This window comes from Sciurus vulgaris, assembly GCF_902686455.1.
Source record: "Sciurus vulgaris genome assembly, chromosome: 13".
Lineage (NCBI taxonomy): Eukaryota > Metazoa > Chordata > Mammalia > Rodentia > Sciuridae > Sciurus > Sciurus vulgaris.
In genome coordinates, this window is record NC_136474.1 from 28464043 (window position 1) to 28487348 (window position 23306).

Genomic DNA, 23306 nt, shown 5'->3' on the forward strand with positions numbered 1-23306 from the left:
GAAATTACAAGGTGAGACTTATAGTCAGTGGTTTGTTATCATGCAAAATCTGTTCTCACAGAACAATGTAATTTTAGCTGAACACATGGCTATTTAGAATGAGGACTCTGTTTCCCAGCTTCCCTTGCAGTTACACGAGGTCATGTGACTAACCTCATGATGCAGGTCAGGGCCCTTCACCTTCTTGGTGAAGCATCCTGTGCCTTTGGCTTCTTTATTGACTTCTCCTCTTTGGTTTCTTGTTGGCGGGTGCTGCTCAAGCTTCTGGGCTTGGCTTCCATGTGAGGAAAATCCACTTCTACCTACAGTGAGCAGATGCTACTGGAATCTGCTTGTCACTTACAGAGGTGCCTAACTCTAACCATTGCAAATTCCTTCATATATTCAATAGGGTTGAGGATATAAAGCAGCAGCTGGTGTACTTAGTAAGTTCTCTCAGAAGAATATGATTAATATTGCAGTTCTGAGTGTCAGTGGTGAAACTCAGACACCCAGTTGTTCTGGAAAAAACCTGGCCCCAGTGTATAAGCACCAGCCCAAGTTTCTATGAGACTCGAGAGGATCCAAGATTGCACAGGGTGTGATTTAATGGGGAGACTCGGTGAAAGAAGCGAGTCTTGGGCAGGAGCAAGACAGGTAGGTCCCTGTGATTTGCATCAGAAGGACAGGGATTATAAAGTACTCAGTACAGAAGTGATTTCATCCAAACTTGAATGTACCTGGTTTATCTTAAGCTAGTATCAAAGACATCAGGCACATTCCTAGTGTTGATGTCACCAGGGTCCAATTGGTTGTAAAGTTCTGTGTATCACTCCAGTGGTTTCGCCAACTTATGGGTTGCTGGGAGACTATACAGGGAAAACAGCACTCCTAGGAGCACACATGCTGCCCAAGATGGCTGGGTCAGGTCAGCCTTGACTGCTGCATTGCTATGCCTGGTCAGCGTATCCTCACTCTCCCCCCATCTCAGTCACCCATCAGGAACAGGAAGGAGCATGATTATGAGGTATGGGTTGAAGAACTGGGTAGGAAACACGTAGCTCACAGTTCAGGCAGTTGTGTTTGGTGGTTCAGGGGTCAGGATTGGTGAACAAGATGAACCTGTGTCATAATGACTCAGCGAGGAAAAGGAATTTCTCATATTTAATGGAGTCTGGTGACATCTGCCTTCTGCAATGGCCCTGCAGAACCTTTGCTTCCCTGCAATACTGAAGCCACACTTCACACATCCCAGACTGGTCCCCTCCAGTCCACTCCCACCAGCACAGGCTGTGGCCACTCAGTCAGTGGGGCAAGCTGAAAACCCAGAGCTCACCCTTGACCCTGACTGGTCTGCAAATTTCCCCTACTTCACATCGTGATTCCCCTGAAACAGCTGCCTTCTCCCACTTACAGGCTCAGGAGCTGGCCCAGGGTACCCCAGACACTGACCTGGGCTTGGCCTCCTGCCAGGAACCTGTATCCTCTCTTGTTTGTTCATCTCTGACCTGCCTCCACACACCACACAGTGACCACATCACTTTCTGCTCAGCAGCCTTGGGAGGCTTCCTCTTGCCACCCAGATCACACCCGTCAGTGTCCATAGGCCCTGCCTGGCTTGCCCTGTGGAGCTCTCTGGGACCCCTTGGCTCTACTCTCACTTCCTCCCTGCTCTTTGGTCACATTGGCCTCTTTCAGTTCTGCCTATCCCTCAGGTCCCTGCCACTCAGTCTTCACACGTGCTTTTCCCTCTTCTGGGAATCCTCCTCTCCCAACCTTCAGAGCATTCAAACCTCCCGTCCCACATCACTGCTTCAAGGACCCTGGTCAGTCCCTCCTAATTAGTTATTTTTAATCAATAGAATGATTAAAATAATGAGGGTATAAATTCCCGCCATCATCTATCTACCTATCGATTGTCAACCTACCTTTCTACCTAGCCGTCATCTACTTATCAGCTATCTAGACTCTGCATTTATCATCCACCATTCACCACCATGTCAGTCACCTATCTGTCATCTAATATCACCCACCCATTTCTACCATCTACCTACCTACCTGTCATTATCTCTAGCTTTAAAACAGATTCCAAAGTAAAGACTAGCAGACCCAAGGGAGAGGAGACACCTCTCACCTCTTCTTCAACCGGATCCTTTTCCTGACTCCACCTTCCTTTCTGGCCACAGCCTTACCCTGTATACACTCCTTCTTAGCTTCACACTGTAAAGTCCATAGGAAATACTCTTACAAGCTTGGTCTGCATGTTTGTAACTCCTGTTCTCTTGTGAACCCAGTGCAATCTGGGGGTCACTGAGGATCCTTCACATACCCCCATCCTGGGATCCATTCTTGGTTCTCATGGAATCAAGCACCCCTTGAAAGTGTAGATTACTCTCTCCTCCCCAGTTGCCTCCTTGTTTCAGGAGTTCTCCCCAAACCCTAGCTGGTGGAGTGCCCAATAAACTCAGGGTTGAGATTTTGTTTTCTTTTCTGTCCACACTCAGGACTTGGTCTCCTTATGATTTTAAATACTGCAGATAGCCTAATGGTTCCCAAAGGTTCATGCCTCATCTTTCCTTCTCCCTTTAGCTTCTTATATGCCAAGTGCACATCTCAACTTGTAGCATGGAGCATGGATGGGTGGAGTTTTTGTCTTGGGAATTTGAAGAATGAAATCTATAGACACAAGGGAGAGAGGGCACAATGACAGAATTTATTTAGAGTAATAGAAAGCAGAGCTCCTGAAGAGGGAAGGGTCCCCCAGGGAGGGGTACCAATGGCGTCTGTTGCCTAGGAGTTTCATGCTCTGTTGATGAGAAGCTGACATTCCATTAGAAGGTCTCTCTCTAGTTTGTTCCCTTTATCTGACTCAATTGAAAGTGTACAACTTTAATTTCTTCTTCCCATAATGGGATGGCTTAATATCTTCGTTGACCTGACTTTGTCCTGTACTTGTTCCTTAAAACAAAAGTGTTGTGACCTGCCATCACCCGGGCGAGTTACCTCCCGCAGCCGCCGCCACAGGGCTCAACGCGAGCCCCGGGGCCCCGAACTGCAGTCACATCCCTAAGCAGCGCGCCCCGGATCCCAGCAGCGCGCCCTGCCGGGCCCGCGCGATGCCCTCGGACCGGCCTTTCAAGCAGTGCCGGAGCTTCGCCGACCGCTATAAGGAGGTGCAGCAGATCCGCGACCAGCACCCCAGCAAGATCCCGGTGATCATCGAGCGCTACAAGGGTGAGAAGCAGCTGCCTGTCCTGGACAAGACCAAGTTCCTGGTCCCAGACCATGTCAACATGAGCGAGTTGGTCAAGGTCATCCGGCGCCTGCGGCTGAACCCCACGCAGGCCTTCTTCCTGCTGGTCAACCAGCACAGTATGGTGAGCGTGTCCATTCCCATCGCGGACATCTATGAGCAGAAGGATGAGGATGGATTCCTCTACATGGTCTGTGCCTCCCAGGAAACCTTCAGCTTCCGAGCCAGCAGTAGGGGGGGAATGGCCTGGGAGTTGGGGGACGTGGGGGGGGGGGGGGGGCAGGGGCAGGCTCTGCCCAGGGAGCTCCTGACCTCTGAACTGAGCTGCTTCTGCCCCTGGGGGGCTGGGGAGTGGCCCCAGCACCCCTGCTGTGTGGTTTCTCTTTTTTTTTTTAGGCCCCTGCCTGTCTGCCCACCTGCCCCTCACCCATTTGTGGCTCTGCCCCACTGCCTGGACCTGTCCACCCCTGAAAGAGTGGCCCTTGGCTCCCCCATCTCCACATGGTGTATGGATCTGTGCTCATTGTCCCTCTGCAGAATAAAGATTGTCCAGGCCTGCAAAAAAAAAAAAAAAAAAAAGTGTTGCTTAGGGTTTAGGAACCCAAGCATGAGTGGAACTTTCCAGTCAGGCAGCCAAAAACAAAAAACAAACTTTAGTCTAGGGTTTCTATCTGCGTGGAGGGACCCCCATTCTCTGAGGTGCCCATTTCTATCTGCCTATATGAAATCCATCTGTTGCCTTGATGTGTGAGCAGCTCATAGAATTCCCATACACTGCAACTCCAGGGCAGCCACACCAGCTGGAGAACTACAACTCGGCCAGCCCCCCAGGACCCACAGACCTCTTTTCAGTTGTTGACCTCATCACCCCAACACTCTCCCAACTTCTAGCAGCAATCCTTCCTGTTTTTAAATTCTGTGCCAGCAGAATCAGGCAGGGTGTACATTTTTGGGGGTCTCAAATCCTTGGCTTTCATTGGAGGCCCACTAGACTTGAGCAGGGAGCTAGTTGTTCCTATTTGGCCAGAATTGAGGGGATCCCTGGCTCATGGATCTTTATATTTTTAAATTGGTTTGGTCCCGAGCAGATGGCATGAATAAGTCACCCGAGGCTTAAACCAGTCGACCATGTGTTCAAGCGTGAGATCAGAAATGCCATTAGAATCACAGGTGGCAGGTTGGAAATATCTTGCAAGTATGTCTACCCTTGCTCCCTGTCACTCTTGACGCTCAGAGAACATGGGACTGAGGGCTTTGATATTTGCCTGGCATAGATGTGGGCATTTCTGAGAAAGCATTGTGTTAGCCAGTTTTTCGTCACTGTGACATAAACAACTCTAAAGAGGAAAGATTTATTTTGGTTCATGGTTTTAGAGATTTTTTCAGGCCATGGTCAGCTGGCTCCATTTCGTTGTGCTTGAGAAGAGACATCACATCATCTTGGAAAGGCATGAAGGAAGAAAATTGTTCATTTTATGGCAGGAGAGAGAGAGGAATAGAAAGGGATGGGAGACAAAAACTACCCGTCCAAGGTATGTCCCAGAGACCTACTTCCTCCACCATGCCCTACCATCTCCAGTACCACTGACTCCCAGTAGTCCATGCAGCTATCAGTGGATTAATCTAGTGAGGACATCAGATCCTCGTGATCCAATTCCTTCTCAAGAGCCTTTGAACACTGCTGCCTTTGGCACCAAGCACATGAGTCTTTGGGGGACAATCCAGGTCCAAACCATAATAGCACTGCATGTGACACAAGAGGGTGGCTTTTCAGAGGCAGGGCCTGCCTCCTGGGGTGCGACCTGACCTTGGTGTGGACCCCGAGAGCCAGGGAGCCCCAGCTGCTTCCGCTTCATGATCCTGTCCCAAGGGCATTCCAGGGAGGGGTTTGAGCCAGAGCAAGTCCCTTCTCTGTGACAGTGTCCATCCTTGAGAAAAAGATTTCTTCTGATGAAGTGTGCTATGGGATTCAGACTTTCAGTTAGGAACATGATTGTTCTGTAGACACTTTTTTTCCCTCCTGACCTTGAAAGGGATGAAGACAGTTCTTGCAGGACCCTAGTTATTTGTCTTGAGAGGAATGCTACGAAAATCATGACGGACTCTTCCCTGGTCCCCTCTGGCTTCGGGTCTCATGGTGTCTCCCTGCATGCTCTCCTGCTGCGATCCCACCTGCCATGATGTAATGAAGCCAGGTGGGCCCTGGCCAGAGCCAGTGCCATACTGTTCCCAGTTTCAGACTCCCAAACTATGCAATAAATGCATGTCTTTATTTTACAAAGTATCCAGCCTCAGGTGTATTTTTATAGCAATGGAAAATAAACAAATACACCCCGATTTAACGAGTGTCCTGAATAACTCTCTTTAGCGCTGCCTGCTATCAATTTGGAGGGATCACTGTCTTAGTCTGTTTTGCGCCGCTGTGACAGGACGCAGGAGACTGGGTACGTCGTGGAGAACGGATATTTATTTCTCACAGTTCTGGGAGCTAAGCAGTGCCAGGTGGAGGGGAGCACCTTTGGGAGGGTCCCCTAGCTGTGTCATCCCCTGGTAGAAGGTGGAAGACCAAGAGAGCCGGCGTCATGAGTGGCAAGGAGGAGTCAATGAGAATAAACTTGGTCCAAATCAATTGGCTTTTATTTGATACTGATCACACAATTATTATAGTTATTTTAACTTTAGTCACACCAATATCACACATTAATCACTAAATTATTATAAGCCCCGAATAAACAAGACTTACTCCTTACTGAGACCCGTTCCTAGAGTCCACTCCTATGTGATGTGTCTTGAGTCGAAGGCAGCGCCTCCCAGAGGTTAGTCAGGAAGATGGCTCAGGAGATCTTGCTGGGGAACTCCCTCCGGCTGGAGTCCTGATCAGCGAGGATGGTTGGAAGGCGAAGGAGGACATCGAGGTCACGGCAGACAGGCCGGGCAGAGACGTCTTAGGTGGGGTGCACATGGGCAACTCCACTGTCATGGAAGACGAGGCAGCTCCGAGGTCACCTCCACAGGAACGTCTCGGTCATGATCAGGACGACGGATATTCCAGCAAGCGACGAGCAAGTCAGTGAGTCTCCTCCAGGCCTGGCACAGCACTGGCGTCATTGGTGTAAGACGGGGACTGGAGCTAGGCTCAACATGAGTCCTTTTAAATCCTTTTTATCAAACCCTGCCAGCCAGTCTTGGTCAGGGGGAAGTCAGTTATCTTACTCAGGGTCAGTTGCACGTGTCTCCAGCTTGGGGCAACATCAATCTTATCTTGGGGCAACACCACCTCATTACCTCATTACAACACACAGCACTCAAGTTACTTTTTGCAAGTTACACAGCACACAGAATGTCACACATTTAATTTTGCTCCTTACAGTAGGCCAGGCAGAGAGTCTGGAGGCAGGGAGTCGAGTGCAAGGGGGAGCCAAACCCACTTCCATGGCCAGTCCATTCCCCATGTTTAACCATCCATGAGGACGAAACTCCTCCACCTGGTCCATCTCCCAGCACGGTTGCATTGGGATTATGTTTCCAACATGTGCACTTTGGGGAGCAATGGAAACTACAGAGATCAGGAACCCGATTGCCTTCTCATAAACTCATCCATCCACTGGGGTAGAAACAGGACGCTGTCCAGATGCAGCTAGGAACACTTGTTCTTCACTCTTGTTCTTTTCACCTGCTGGGTGGGAGGTGTGGGGGGGGGGTCCATTCTTGCTTTTAAATCTTCAAGCTGGCGCTTGCATGGTGAAATGGTTTCCTCGGCTACCGTGCAGTGACACAGCTTGGTAAGCTATGTAGGCCATGAACACGCATGTGTTATTGAAGATTAGCAGTGAGTGTGAATGATACAAGTTGAAATGCCCTTATTTAAAAGCCTGTGAGTGATGTTTTAAGACTGCAGTCTGAAAACTCTTGGTAGAGAGTTACTTGTTTTGTGGGTATCCGGTGCAACCCAACCTGGAGTTCCTTTGACAACTGTATGTTTTTTTAAGTGGGTTAGAACATAAGACTGAGTCTTGGAGATGATTTTATGTATTTTGAATTTTACTCTTTGGTGGTTCGTAGTCTATGTAGCTGTTCTGTATTCTTTGTTTTAATTCCCTAAAAAAGTTTTCTGACTGGATAAAATGGGAGACAAATAAAAGCAGATGTGTCGCCGGGGGCATGTTCCCGCACTGCCTCTTGCCATTCTTGGTCCAGCCCCTTAGGAGAGTAGAGCAGGACCCAGCGGGCGAATGTCCCGAAGGCCTTCCGGCCAGTGTGGACTTCATGCACCTTGTGCATGTGCTGCTGTGTGTCTAGTTTATACCTTGATGGGATCTATTTTTCAGTGATTGCAACAGCACTTACATAATCAAGGCTATTGATGTTCAAGGAGGCATTAGGAAAACTGCATTTTTTTATTTTAATAATTTTCGTGATTTGCCAAAACATTTTCAGAACAGGTTGATTTTTTTTTCCTTTTTCCTGCCCTCCCTCTCTCTTCCTTCCCTGCTTATTGAATATTTACCAAGTGTCAAACAAAGCATATGAAATGAACATGATTGGTTTTTTGCTTCATCTTCATCAGGCTGTGTTTCCCAGTTTGGGGGTCAAGCATCCGTCTGGATGTCACTGTGGAGGTGTTTTTAGTCGATTCACATGTAAGTCAGGGGACTCGGAGTGAAGCAAATTATCCTCTATGACATGGCTGGCCCTCATCCAATCAGTTGAAGGCTTGAAAAGACTGATCAGCCCTGAGGAGGACGTTCTGCCCCCAGAGAGCCTTCGGATTTGAACGGTAGCACCAGCGCTTCCCCGGGTCTCCAGCCTGCCCTGCAGATTTTAGATTTGCCAACTCCACAATCATGAGAGCCGATTCCTTAAAATAAATCCTCTATTCATCTCTGTGTCAATTTCTGTCTCTGTCTTATGCACATACTATTAGTCTGTTTCTCTGAAGAACCATGACTAATAAAATGAGTGAATTCAAATCCATTAAAAAAGCATCTTTCATCTGGAATTACCCTGGACTCTTTATGAGTACATGTAGCCAGGGAACAGACCATCACAGACCAGCACGATGGGTACACAGTGGACGTGTGCAGAGCACCATGGGAGCCCCTGACTACAAGTGACCACACTGGCTTGCTGGTAGGAGAAACTTCTAGACAAAGGCAGTGACTTAGGTCCGGTGCTGGTGTCATATAAGAGCACCAACTGTGACCTTCACGTAGAAGTACAAAGTGAATGATGGCTGAGGGGGCCCAGGGGGCTGGCAGAGGGTGATGTTGCTTGGTACGTGGGAGCTTCGCACACACAGTGGATGGCTCCTTCAAAGTCAACCACCTATCAATCCTGACCCTCTAGTGTCCGTGGTCTTTTGCAAATGAACTCACTCTAGCTGGTGTGGATCCAGGATATTGGGCAATACACTGAGTTCTTGGGAAGCACAGCCGGCCATGGCCTACTGCTACATGGGACAAACAGTGCAGCGGGCAGAAGTGCCCACCACAGTGTAGGCCTGCCCGGGGACAGGTCCCGAGCTCTCTCCCAGTCTCACCTTCCTGGACACACCTGCCCTGTCCTGATCACCTCCACCCTCCTTCTGTCAAGCATTCCCCACTCTGTAGAGGGAAACCATGACACGGGGTGAGGGAGGGGCTGTGGGAGAGGCTGTGTTAGTCAGCTTTCATCACTATGATGAATACACCTGACAATAGCAACTTAGAGGAGAAAAAGGGTTGGGGGGCCATGGTTTCAGAAGTCTTCGTCTGTGTTCAGCTGAGCTCATTGCTTTGGGGCTGATGAAACAGAACTCCACGGTAGAAGGGCTTGGTGACAGAAAACTGCTCTGCTCATGGCAGCCAGGAAGCCGAGAGACAGAGAGCACACAAGTGCATCCGTGAGGATCCGTGGACAAGATATAGTCCCCAAGGGCACGCCCTCAGTAACCTGGCTCTTCCAACCATACCCTACCTGCCTACGGTTACCACCTGGTAGTCCATTCAGCTATGGGTGGATTAATCCAGCAACTGTATTAACAAGTTGATTCGGTCAGAGCCCTGATCATTGCCTAAAATCCTATCTCTGAACTTTCTACTCTGGAGATAATGCTTTTGAAGAGCTTGTGAGGAGACACTGCAGATCCAAACCATAACCGAGGCTGTCCACAGGATGTGTGTGTGGTCTTCCTCACGCTGACTCAGTGAGAGCCAAGGCCACAGCCCTGGTCCCACAGTCTCCTTTTCGGTCTTGCTCCATATACAAGCCCAGCAAATGCTACACAGCACATGTTCTGATTCTAGGAGGAGGTTGGCTTTGCAAAAATGAGTACCTTAGGCTGCCCTTGGAAACGGGTTAAAAGTAGTCTTGTCATGTACCTGCTGAGTGTGCTCCAGCCCAGCAATCCCTGCAGACTGCATTAGAGAGGGATTCCAGAACACCTAAGGGAGACTCTTATTAGACATGAAACTCCCTGCCAAATACAGCAGAAATAGATGCTATTAAAACACAGAAAACCTTTGTTCCTAATTCTAAGGCACTTTATCTCCATTGATTATAAGTTCTCATTTTTTCATAATGTAAAATTTGAACACTACGTAATTCTAGTGATTTAGTTATCACCAGAGAATTGTTTCTGTGGATGCATGAGTTCATCTATTTTTAATGTCTAGATGCTCCAGCGCTTACTTATTTATTGAAAAGTCTTTATACTTAGGTGCCATCAGGTCCCGGTACAATTTCGATGTCACAGATTTTGTGTTCCCCTGTAGCGGACATCTGTCAGGTCTTCCTTCTGGAAATGAATCCCTGGTCTATTCCAGGGAATACTGGGCAGGGGTGCTAATCACATGTCCCACCTTCCCAGGTGTGACATGAAGCCTCAACAGGCCACACTGAGTTATCCTTGGGAGTGATGTAGCTGCTGGCAGAAAGAGGATTTTTTTCCTCTCTTTGGAGGTTATTAATTGTAAAGAGTAGGAAACTGGAGTTGTCCCTGGCCATCTTTGCTCAGACGTAGAGAGGACTGGCCTGAAATGAAGTTGAAGGAGAGGGTAGCAGATCTGCAGATGTCTGAAGACATCCTTTGAACCCCTGGAGCCAGCCACACCTGACACAAACCCATGTCAAGGTCAGCCAGTGAATGACTTCCATTTTTCTTTGCTTAGGATAGTTATTTTTATGACTATTAAATTTTTAAAAATTCAGTTATGACAAAATATACATAGCATCAAATTGACCATCTTGGCCATAAAAATGTGTGCACAGGTACATTTGACCTTGTCATGCAGTCACTTACCACCCTCCGTCTCCACGACCCCTTTATCTTGCAAAACTGAAACCCTGCACCTGGTATGGTTTGGACATGAAGCTCCCCCAAACTCATGTGTGAGACAGTGTAGGGCTGTTCAGAGGTGATAGGATGACAGCTGGGGATGGATTAATGATTTGAAAGGACTCCTGTACTGGAGGTGAGGCGGGCAGGTCAGATGTGCGGGAGGAAGCAGCTCAGTGGAGGAGTGTCTTTGGGGTTCATGTTTTGTCCCTGGTGAGCTGAGCTCTCTCTGCTTCCTGGCCGCCAGGACCTAAGCAGGGTTCCTCCACCACACCCTTCTGCCATGATGTTCTGCCTTCCCTGGGGGCCCAGAGTGACAGAGTTGGCAGACCGTGGACTGAACCTCACACACCGTAAGCCAGAGTGAACTTTCCCTTCTCTAAGTTGCTCTCGTCAGGTCTTTTGTTCAGAGCAATGAAAAGCTGACTTCAAACAGTTCCCACTAATCCACTCCCTCTTCATTCCACCCTCAAGACCTAGCAAACACCGTTCTACTTCCTACTACGTTTCTGGGTGCCTCTGATCGGAGGAGTCAGACAATATGCGTCCTTTGGGAGCTTGGTTTATTTCACTTAGCATCATGTCCTCGAGATTCATTCATGTCTGCCATGCACAGTGACATACTTTTATAATCCCAGCTTCTGGGAAAGCTGAGACCAGAGGATCACAAGTTCAAGGCCAGCCTTGGCAAATTAGCAAGACCCTGCCTCAAAATTAAAAATAAATAAAAAAGGACCTGGATGTGGCTCAGTGGTAGAGTGTCCCTGGGTTCAATTCCCAGTACTGGAAAAATTTTTAAAAAGGATTCATCCATGTTGTATCATGTGTCAGCATTTTTTTTCCTTTTTAAGGCTAAATGATATTCCATCAAGTGTCTATACCACATTCTATTTATCCATTCCTCAGCTGATATGAATCAGTGGCTTCTACTTTTTGTCTGTTGCAAATAATGCTGCTACAAATGTAGGTGTCTATTGTTAAATTTTTAAATTATAAAGTTCATTGTAGACTTGCATACACTCGAAAGAAATAATCTAGAAAGATCCTGTGCATTTCTACCCAGTTTTTCTTAACGGTAATATTCTGGCAAAACCATCCAACAATATCGCAGCCAGGATCACAACACTGATCGAACCCCTTGATCTTACTGAGATTCTCTTGGTGTTACAGGGACTGTGTGTGTGCATGTGTGCAGTCCTGTGCAATTTCATCACAGACCATGAACAATTCTATCACCCCCAGGAGTCCCAGGGTCCCCTGCCCCGCCAGCCTCCCTCCACCCACTGTCCTCAGTACCCAGCAACTTCTAATCTGGTCTCCATTGCTAGAACTTTCTCACTTCAGGAATGTTATACAAATGAAATCATACAGTAGATTATCTTTTGGTGTTGACTTTCTTTTTTTAATGATATAAGAATGTTTGTAGCATCTTTATTTGTAACAGCAAAAATTCTGGTAAAAATCCTAATGTCCTTAGTGGGCAAATAGATGAGCAAACTGTTGTATATCCATATCACACATTATTACTCACCAGCAAACAGAACCACCAGGATGGGACTTAGGATAATTTGCTTAAAGCCCTCAAAAAGGTACATGATATACACTCTTATTTGCATAACACTGCACTGACAAAAAAATTATAGATATGAACAAATCTTATCACCAAGGGTGGGGGTTGGAAGCTAAACATGATGGCATATCCTGGACATTCATCCAAGTAATTGCTCATAACAGTTTTTTTTTTTAATTATGTAGCATTCCAGGGTTTACCGAATGTTGCCTCTGTTTAATTTACTCATTTAATGACACTTGAACTGTTTTTAGGTTTTGGCTATTACTCATAAAACTTTTATAAATATTAATGTACAAGATTTTGTGAATATATTTCTCTGAGATACGCATCCAAGAGTACAAGTCGTGGGTCATATGGTAACTACGTGTTTAGCTTTGCAAGAAAATGCCAAACTGGTTACCAAGGTATTTGTGCTATTTAATATCTCAACCAGCAAAAAAAAAAAAAAGTAACCCAGTTTCTTTTTTATTTTCAGATTTAAGTTGATTGCATTCTTTTTTTTTATTTGTTCTAATTAGTTTCACTTGACAGTAGAATGCATTTGAACACATCATATATAAATGAAGCATAACTTCTTGTTCTTCTGGTTGTACATGATGTGGAATTACACCATTTGTGTAATCATATGTGCACATAAGGTCATAATGTCTGATTCATTCTACTATCCTTCCTACCCCAGAACCCCTCCACTCCCTTCACTCCCCACTGACTAATCCTAAGAACCTCTATTCTTCCCAAGCTTACCCTCCCTTATTTTGAATTAACATCTGCATATCAGAGAAGACATTGGGCCTTTGGTTTGGGGGAATTGGCTTATTTCATATAGAATGATAGTCTCTAGTTCCATCCATTTGCCTGCAAATGCCATAATTTCATTCTTCTTTAGGGCTGAGTAATATTCCATTGTGTATATGTACCACATTTTCTTTATCCATTCATCTGCTGAAGGACACCTAGGTTGTTTCCATAGTTTGGCTATTGTGAATTGAGCTGCTATAAACACCGATGTGGCTGTGAAGTGACCAAGTTTTTCTGCATTCTTGACAGAGTTTGGCGTCATCAATAGTTTTAAATTGCTCTGATAACGTTTCTTTTTTTCCTCCCTCTTTTCCAAATTCTTCTTTCCACTCTTAGTCTCTCTGGAGGTTTCCTCCTGCTGGAAGAATGGAGTGAGTAGGGAAATATGATAAAGGGGAGAACCTGAAGTAGTAGACTTGACAATTACGTATGTCACATATATATATATATGACAATTATATATATTCCTGCACAAATTAATTACATAATTAATATGTGCAGGAATTAAAATTGCTGTCCAATCTATAGAACATCCCGGGCAGGAACCTTAAGGAACTGGGAAGAGTTGGTGCCTGGGGAGAGAAACTGCGGAATGGGTACACAGATTCGTGATTGAATTATTCTTTGTGATATACTACTTACTTGTAAAACTTTCTATCTCCTTTTGTGTCTGTCTTAACAAAAGCAGAATTCAGCTTCCAAACAAATATATAAGAAAAAGAATTTGAAGAAAATGTCACCCATATAATAGAAAGTAGGGTACATAGAAAACCACATCAGAGATATATGTGTATATATATATATATATATATATACGTATGCATATATAAACATATAAACATATCTGTAACCATAATAAATGAAAACAGACTAAATGAATCCAACAAAACAGAAATTTTCATTCAAATAAAAATCAACCAGGTCTATGGTTTGTAATAGAGGCACCTAGAACATAAGCCACATACAATGACAGTGATGTGAGACAAACTCTTTCTGTTAATAACCAAAAGAAAGGTGATATAGCTATATAAATTTCAGATTAAGTAAGCACTGTGAGGGAAAAATCTTGAGGACTAGCAAAAGTTGTGTTAGTCAGTTTTCGGTCCCTGTGACAAAATACCTGAGATAATCAACTTAAAAGGGGGAAAGGTTTATTTTTGTCCATGCTTTTTTTTTTTTTTTTTTTTTTTTTTTTTTTTTGCAGTGCTGGGGATTGAACCCAGGGCCCTGTGCTTGTAAGACAAGCACTTTACCAACTGAGCTATCTCCCCAGCCCCTGTCCATGGTTTTAGAAGTCGCAGTTCATGGTCACTTGGCCTTGTTGTTTTGGGCCAAGTGGCACAGCACATGCTGGGGAGCCTGAGGCAGAAGAGGCCTGTTCACCTCATGACTGGGTATGAAAGAGAAGGGAAGAGGAGCAGCTGGGCCCTGAGAGCCCCTTCAAGGGCCCGTCCTCAGTGACTGGAAGACTTCCTACTAAAGGTTCTGCCACCTCCCAACAGTGCCATGCTGGGCACCGCGCCTTCCACACACGGGCCTTGGGAAGACACCTGCCCGCACCAGGGCACGGGTCATTACTTCACGCAAAAGGAATCACGTACTCCTAAAACTGCGTGGCGTCACGACTCACCTTTGGCTTTTCTAAGCCCCAATATACGAAGGCAGCGGCAGATCTTAGCACGTCTTTTTCATGGATGGACATATCAATAGACAGACATTAAGTAAAGACACAAATATTTGAAAAATAAAAGAACAGAAAATAAAGCACATTCTTTGAGCCCTGCGTCAAATAAACAATAACCGCTTACGTGTTTGGACAGCTGCCCCTGAGCGCCGAATGTTCTCGGCGTCCCCGTGATTAGCTCACGTGCACCTCGTGAGGAAACCCGGGCGGAGGAAGGCGAATCGTTCACCCAGGATCGCTCGGCCAGGCGGTGGCAGTGCTGGTGTCTGAGCCCAAGTTTCCAGAACACAGCCCTTGACTGCTGGTCCGGAGGTCAGCCAACTTTTTCTACCCGCCCGTATTCTAGGCTTTGCAGACGGTGTGGTCCCTGTCACTCTGCTCAACTCTGCAAACAGAGAAAACAGAATGGAATGGCATGACGTGCGCCCGGAGAGCTTGACTTACAAACCTAAGACGCTGGCCGGGCGGCGCTGAGCCGCAGTTCAGGCCCTGCACTAGACTCTGGCCTGTTGTACAGCGTTTCAGCCTTTGCAAAACAGCTACAGAAATGGAGGGCGCGTGGCCCACGCCCCTAATACCAGCGGCTCAGGAGGCTGAGGCAGGAGGATTGCAAGTTCAAAACCAGCCTCCGCAATTTAGCAGGGCCCTAAGCATCTCAGTGAGACCCTGTTTCTTAATAAAATACAAAAAAGGGCTGGGGAGGCAGCTCAGCGGTTAAACGTTTCTGGGTTCAATCCCAGGACCAAATAATAATAATGGTGATAAAAATCAAAAACATGCTGGATGACCTGAGGGACTCAAAGACCACAAAGAATGAACCCCAGGAGCACCACATTCGCTGACCGTGCTGTGACGTGTGACTGCATCTGTGTGTGTGTGAGAGCGAGAGATACAGAGGTAGCTAAGAAAACTCCATACATTCAGAAAGTAAAGGCACATTTGCGAATAAATCAATGCTGGAGAAAAAATTATTATGGGAAGTATAAATATTTTGAACCACAACAAAACTACAAACTAAAGACCAAACGTTTTCTCTGATAAGCGGGTGCTGATCCATAGTGAGGGGCTGGGTAGGGACAAATGGAGGAACTTTGGATTGGGGGGGCAGTAAGGGAAGGGGAGGGGCGGCGGGGATGGGAAGGACGGTAGATGGAGACATTGTCCCTGACGTACATGTATGATCATGCCACCAGTGTGACTCAGCAACAGGTACAGCCCCAGGAATGAGAAGTTACACTCCATTTGCGTACAATGTGTCAAAATGCAGTCTACTGTCCTGTAAAACCAATGAGAACAAATTTTTTAAAATAAAAATTTAATTTTTTAAAAAACTGCATATCAATATTTGCAGAGGTCATGTATAGTCATAAAGGAAAAAAGGTTAGATATTAATAAGCCAATCACACCACCCAAGAAGGAGCGAATACAAGAGTAGATCCAACAGAGAGGAAATGAGGAGACAGTAAAGGTCAAAGTGCAAATTAAGGGAAGAGAAAACTAATCCACAGATGAGAGAAGATTGACAAAATTGGATTATTTCTGAGCAAAATTCATAGTGTAGAAAAACACGGCTAAACAAAATCAGAATTTAAGAAGCAGAAGGCTTTCAAACATTTTAAACATTTAAGAAAAGGGATATAACTGTTAACACATAAAAGAAAGAAAAGAACAAGAGAATACCAGGATAAAACTTTGCACATATATTTATAAACTTGAAGGAAATTGACAACAACCAAATGACCAAAAGTCACAAAAAAAGAAAAGAAAAACTTCAGTTGACCTATAAGTGATTAAGAAATTATGTTCATATGGAAAAGTCTGCCCACCACGTTCAAGTTTCACCCTCCACCCAGGGAGAGATAATTGTATGATAATTTTTCCTTATTAGCATTAAGGAACATCCCATTCCTATTTTATAGAAGCAGTTTTGGAGAATCCAAAAAGAACTGCTGTTCCCTAAATCATGGCGTTGGTATACGATCATTTTCTTTAAAAGACATAAAAACTTAGCTATTGTGAAGTGTGCTGCTATAAATGTCAATGTGCCCATATCTCTATAGTATGCTGATCTTTGGGCAAGTTATGGAACCAGCCCAGGTGCCTGTCAATAAGTGAATGGATAAAGAAAGTGTGATGTGTACATACACAATGGAATATTACTCAGCCACAAAGAAGAATGGAATGATGGCACTTGCTGATGAATGGATGGAATTGGAGACTACTGTGCTAAGTGAAATAAACCAGGCTCAGAAAGTTAAGGGTCAAATGTTTTCTCTCATGCACTGATACTGGAGTAAAATAAGCAGAATAAAAGGAAAGAGGATGCCATAAAAATCGAAGGGAGATGGGTGGAGTAAAGGAAGGGATAAAGAGGGAAGGGAGGAGAGAGAGAGGCAAAGGGAGGAACTGCAGAATGAAATGGACCAAGTCATTCTGTGTACTTATGGGAACATACCACAGTGAATTTCACCATCATGTATGTCAATAAAACATGAATTTAAAACTATAAACAAATAGAAGGGATATCACAAGACTGGGGGAAGCAGAACAGGGGAGGGAGGAGGGGAGGAAAGAGGAAGGACTGGGACCGAGCAAATTATATTCCATGCCTGTAAGATTATGTCAAAATGAACCCCAATGTCATGTACAACCACCATGCGCTAATAAAATAGAAAAAGCAAAACCGACACACAATAAACTGTTTACGGCACAAACTGGACCAATTTCCCCACATCCTCACCAACACTCCACCTGGTCATCTTTTAAAATGGTGGAGCGTCTAGTAGGTGCGCAGTGATATCTCGCTATGGTTTCGTTTCCCTGTTGGTTCATGTTGTTGAACTTCTGATGTGTTCACGTGCCCTTTTTATTTTTCTCTGTAGGAAGGATTGTTCTAATCTTCTGCTCATTTTTTTGTTAAAATGTTTATTTCTTATTTACAAAATCATGATCACAATCAAATGGTTATGGTTTTATGCCACAAAGTTCTGGGGTATTTTTTGTTTGCTTGGGGTTTTTTCAAAATTTTATATTTGCATTTCTAATTCTTTTTTATTAATTTTTTATTTGTTTTAATTGGTTATGCAAGACAGTAGATTGCATTTTGACACATTGTACACAAATGGAGTGTAACTTCTCCTTCCTCTGGATGTGCGTGGTGCTGAGTCACACCAGTGGTGTAATCATACATGTATATGGGTAATACTGTCTCATTCTACTGCCCCACCCCTCCGCTCACTCCCCTCTGAATAATCCAAGGTTCCTGCATTCTTCCCTACCCACCCACCCCACTATGGACCAGCATCTGATTGAGAAAACATTTGGTCTTTGGTTTGGAGGGATTGACTTGTTTCACTAAGCATGTTATTGTCTAGTTCCATCCATTTACCTGCAAATACCATAATTTCATTCTTCTTTAAGGCTGAGTAATATTCCATTGTGTATATGTGCCACATTTTCTTCATTCGTTCATCTGTTGAAGGGCATCTAGGCTGGTTCAATAGCTTAGCTATTGTGAATTGAGCTGCCATAAACACTGATGTGGCTGTGTCACTGTAGTATGCTGATTTTAAGTCCTTTAAATGTAAACTGAGGAGTGGGATAGCTGGGTCAAATGGTGGTTCCATTCCAAGTTTTCTGAGGAATCTCACACTGCTTTCCAGAGTGGCTGCACCAATCTGCAGCCCCACCAGCCATGTCTGAGTGTGCCTTTCCCACATCCTCGCCAGCACCTATGCAGCATTAGTCACCAGAACAGCTTGCCAGGGTAAAGGGTACAGAGGAATACATTCATCTGCTATGGGTAAGAGTGCAGCAGCCTGAGGCTCCCAAACACTGGGATGGTAATGCTCCCTCTCCTGGGTGTCAATGAGAGGGTAGCACCAGAACCTCAGGATAGGTGGGAACAATCTGGGAAAAAGTCACACAGTCAGGGCGTTTACTACCTATTTAGGGCTGGCTGAGTACGGCACAGCAGGGACCGCTTGAAAACACTTCTTCTTCCGACAATTCTCTATTACTACTATTTCTATACATGCAGTGTTTTTATTTTCATATGGTATTGCACGTGAGTTGTGAAGGGACACCAGTTGCCATCTCTCATTATATTGTGGGAAGGGGAAGTATAGGGGGATAGCGGAGGGTCCCCAGGGAGATCCCGGAGTAGATGTCCTCAGGGAGGGAACAAGCAATTTGCAGGAGGCCTCCGAGGAGGTAGGAGAGGAAGACAGGGAGAACAGTGATCCAGGTGAGCTTTAGGAGAAATGGCATCTTCCTTGGAGGCCTGGGGGCCAAAACTGGGTCCAGGGGAGAGCTGGGATCGTGAGTGGCAAGTCTCAAGCTGGAGGAAAGGCACTTCCAAGAGCCCAGGGCAAGGAGCAGGATCCAGGGCTTGCAGGCCAGACCACCTGAAAGTGAACTTTAGACGGGGGAAGAAGGTTAGTGGTACTGTCCATCTACCCTTCCCAATCTGTCCCTCTCTCCCTGTCCCTTCTTTCTATCTCTGAGAATTTGTTTTTTCCTTTTTTTTTTTTTTTTTTTTTTTTTTCTTTTTTTGGTACAGGGATTGAACCCAGGGGCATTTAACCACAGGACCACATCCCCAGTCATTTTATATATATATATATATATATATATATATATATATATAAAATGATACATATATAAAAATACATATATATAGATAGATAGATAGATATATTTTTTTTTTTTTTTTTTTTTGCAGTGCTGGGGATTGAATCCAGGGCCTTATGCTTCCAAGGCAAGCACTCTACCAACTGAGCTATATCCCCAGCCCTTCTTTTTAATATTTTATTAAAGATGAGGTCTCACTGAGTTGCTTAGGGCCTTGCTAAGTTGCTGAGGCTGGCTTTGAACTCGTGATCCTCCTGCCTCAGACTCCTGAGGAGCTGGGATTATAGGCCTGCACCACCAAGCCCAGCTTCCCTCTGGTAATCTCAAGGTTAAAAAAAAAAAAAAAAAAAAAAAATCAGCATTCACCCACTCAATTTTGTGCCAGTATTGCTATGCGTTGCTATTTTCTCAAACATTCCATATTTGCATATCAGGTACTTAAGGTGCTTAATATCAATGGAGTGTATGGTTCCACAGCTTCCTGTGGCAACACTGGAATGTTCCAAATCACATCACCAATAAATAAACATGGAAACTCATGTCTCTGTGGAAGGAGAAGTTTGATGGAGGAGTTTGCATTTTTAATCTCTCATCTTCTAGGAAATCCAGAGAAAAGATGCCAAATATGACAATGAAGATGTTATAGACTCCCACAAGCTTCACCTCTGACAAATTCTGTCCTTTATAATCCGTTTTCATTGAAAATTCTGCTTCAGCCAGGCACAGTTGCCCACGCCTGTAATCCAGCAAATTGGGAGGCTGAGGCAGGAGAATCACAAGCTCAAAGCTAACCGAGCAACTTAGCGAGGCCCTAAGCAATTTAGCAAGACCCTGTCTCAAAATAGTAAATAAAAAGGGCTGGGGATGTGACTCAATGGTTAAGCACCCCTGGGTTCAATCCCTGGTACCAAAAAAAGGAAGAAACAAAAAAATTCTGCTTTACGGGATGAGAAGACCTTGTGATCTAGATACGATCTCTAGGTAGAAAGAGACTACTGTGATTTGGAAAAATTTTACTCCATATTTGCAGCTCCCGTATTGCAACATTCGAATAAATGAGATAACCATATCAGGGCCATGGGTGGGGGGTAGGCGTGCACCCTCCAGCTTCAGTTAGTATAGGGAGGCTGAGGCAAAAGGATCGCAAATTTAGAAGGTTGTAAGTTCAGTTAGTCTGGACCACTTAGATCCTATCTAAAAATGAAAGGGTCGGGGATGTGACTGAGGAGAAGAGCGCTTCTCCGCAAGAGGGAGGCCCTGGGTTCAAGCCCCCATTACGAGGATGTGGGGTGGGGTGGGAGGGCCGCGAGAAACAGAAAACCGCTGTGAAACGTGGTGCCATTTCTCCCAGGAGGAACGCTGAGAATGGAAGCGCATCTCCAACTTCGGAGTTGAATTCCCTCCCCGACATTGCCCTTCTCCTCTTTCACCTTAAAATAAATAAATAAATAAACAAATAAAGCAGATTTTGGCCCATGCCTGCGGTTGGGGTGGGATACTGCGTGCGCTCCCGGGTCGCCAGATAGACCTCAACGGATGACCTTGATCTCTTGGGAGACGCGCTCGCGAGATGACGGGCAGATTTCGCTGTGTCACAATCCCTGCTCTGTCGCGTCAGTCGCATTCGTCGGCACCCGTGGGTGGCGTGTCGCGGGGCTCCGGGTTTCTGTGGTTCTGGGCACAGGGAACGCACTGCCTTTCCGCCTTTCCGCCGCGGACTTGCAGGTCTGCACTCGGAGCGCCACGCTCTCCGCTGCCCCGGCGCGGCAGCCTCACGTGCGCCCAGCCTCCGCAGCCAGCCTCCGCCGGCCCCGCCCGGCGCGTCCCCAGGGCAGGATTCCGCGGTTAGGAGTAGTCACGACTCGACAGCTTAGTCCCACGCAGGTCGGGCTGCATTTCCATAACAACCCGGGACCAACCACGCCTAGAGCCAGGGATCCCAGGGACACCTTCGCGCCATGAAATGACAGACTGGGGGCCAATCGGAAGCCTGCAGGAATCAGATGAGCCCATCCTGGTGGAATTAAAATGGATTTAATCCTCATGCTAATGAGGACTTGGGAGCGGTAATGCTGCAACAATTCATAGCCTGCTTTGTGCGATGACATGAGCAGTGACATTTCAAGAAGATAATGGTAGATGATGCGGAGAAAGCAGTCACATCTTCCCACTGAAGCCCGGGTTTAATTGGCTGCCGTGGGGTGGTGTGTGTGAGCGGCGATGAGGAACAGCAGCACAGACGTAGAGTGGGCTTTAAAAACATTGCTGTCTTTTCCAAAATGTAACTAGCGTACTAAAACCAATATGCATTTCCGTGGAAGACATCATACTGCTATGCGCAGGAGTAAACAGTTTCAATTTCTTGCAAGTAATTCAACTATTTTGCAACGTCGAGTTTCTTCTAAGGAAGTTCGTAAGACCACATTCGACAATGACTTAACAATAGACGTTTTGAGAATGTAAAGATGTATGTGTGACTGTTAGAATGTAGAGCTATAAATAACTTTTTGAATTTTTTGTGATTCTAAGGAAAAAATTCTCATTTTAATTATGAGGTTTGTTGGTTTGGCTAAAAAGAAGCTAAATAATATATTAAAAAGTGTCATTTACATAAAACAGTCTGTGTAGGCAGATATGAAAAACCACATATTCTATTAAGATGAAAGGTTTACTATTATGATTTTTCTTGCCTGGCAAGGAAATCTCGTAAGGATCGATCTCTATTGGATGAAAATTTTCATTCTTCCTCAGAATATTTGATTTTTTTGTTTGTTTGTTTAGCTCATTCACAACATGAGATTTTTAAATTCTTCAAATCATAAGAATCAAATATGAAAATAGATCTTTTCTTAAATATGGCTAAAACATTTTAATGGCTTTAAGTATATTACAGAAAATGTTTTAATTTGAATTTGAATGCCAGATTCAAAAACTAGCTGACTCTGGTTTTCTAGAACTAGCCCTAGGGAAACTTTTATTTGTCCTGCTGCTTGATAATTCCCTATATATCCACAGAGAATCTCCTTACAGGTAACTAGGACATCACAGAAAATAGAGCCAAAACATTTTGACAGATCTTTTAATTATTTATCTGTAAGTTGTTAATAATTTTTAAATCCAGTACTTGCCCTTCAGAGATTGACATATCTCATTTATAGTAGTTTTAAGAAAATTATCTAAAAATGCTACCTATTCTTTTGTGTGTTGGTTATTGGAGACTCTTGAACTGTGCCTGCCGTACATGTTTATAAAATACACCCAACAAGCACAACAGGTGCAGTGTAACAAAAATGTGACTTTATTTTGTTTTTTCATTGTCTCTGTAAGAATTTACTCGGTAGGGGCTGTCCCTCTGGACCTTATGAGAAGTAAGTGTCCAGGATTACTAGAGGTTCATCCTTGGTGTTGCATGAATCAGTAACATTCCTTTGGGTTGGGGGGTCTTCCAGGGCATGGATATATCTTAACCCTACACACTGAAAGACATTGCATAGTTTCCTGTTTTAGATTCAACAAATACAGTTATGTTTCTCTAGGCCCTTCCACCTGTTCTCCCCAGCCTCTGATAACCATTGGCCAAGGGATACAAAATTATAGTTAGTTGCAAAAAGTTCCGGCATTCCGTCACATGGGAGGGTGGCCATAGTAACAATTATGCCCTGTACATTTCAAAATAACTACAAAATTCTGAATATTCTCACCACCAAAAAATGATTGCTGTTTGAGATGACGGATATGCTGATTATCCTGATTTGATCATCACACAGTATTTACATATATCAAAACATCACACCACAAACATGTACAATTATGTATTGATTTAAAACAAAATAAAACTTTTAAATGATTTATCGTCAAATGACAAAACAAAACCACTGCTATGAACATTTATGTACAAGTGTTCACATAAAAATGTTTTCATTTAGCCGGGTGCACACCTGTAACCCCCCCCCCGGCTTGGGAGGCTGAGGCAGGAGGATCTCGAATTCAAAACCAGCCTCCCCAACGGCCAGGCCAAGGTGCTAAGCAATTCAGTGAAACCCTGTCTTTAAATAAAATACAAAATAGGACT

The 23306-nt window shown here is 44.9% G+C and overlaps 1 protein-coding gene across 1 annotated transcript; it reads left to right on the plus strand.

Moving 5' to 3' along the window:
- Positions 1 to 3022: 3022 nt before the first annotated feature.
- Positions 3023 to 3774, plus strand: LOC306643093 (microtubule-associated protein 1 light chain 3 alpha-like; the record flags this gene model as incomplete). Its single annotated transcript, XM_079109036.1, has 2 exons — positions 3023 to 3462; positions 3770 to 3774. Exons 1-2 carry the CDS (start codon positions 3096 to 3098, stop codon positions 3772 to 3774), a joined length of 372 nt encoding a protein of 123 aa, XP_078965162.1. The 5' UTR covers positions 3023 to 3095.
- Positions 3775 to 23306: the final 19532 nt, after the last annotated feature.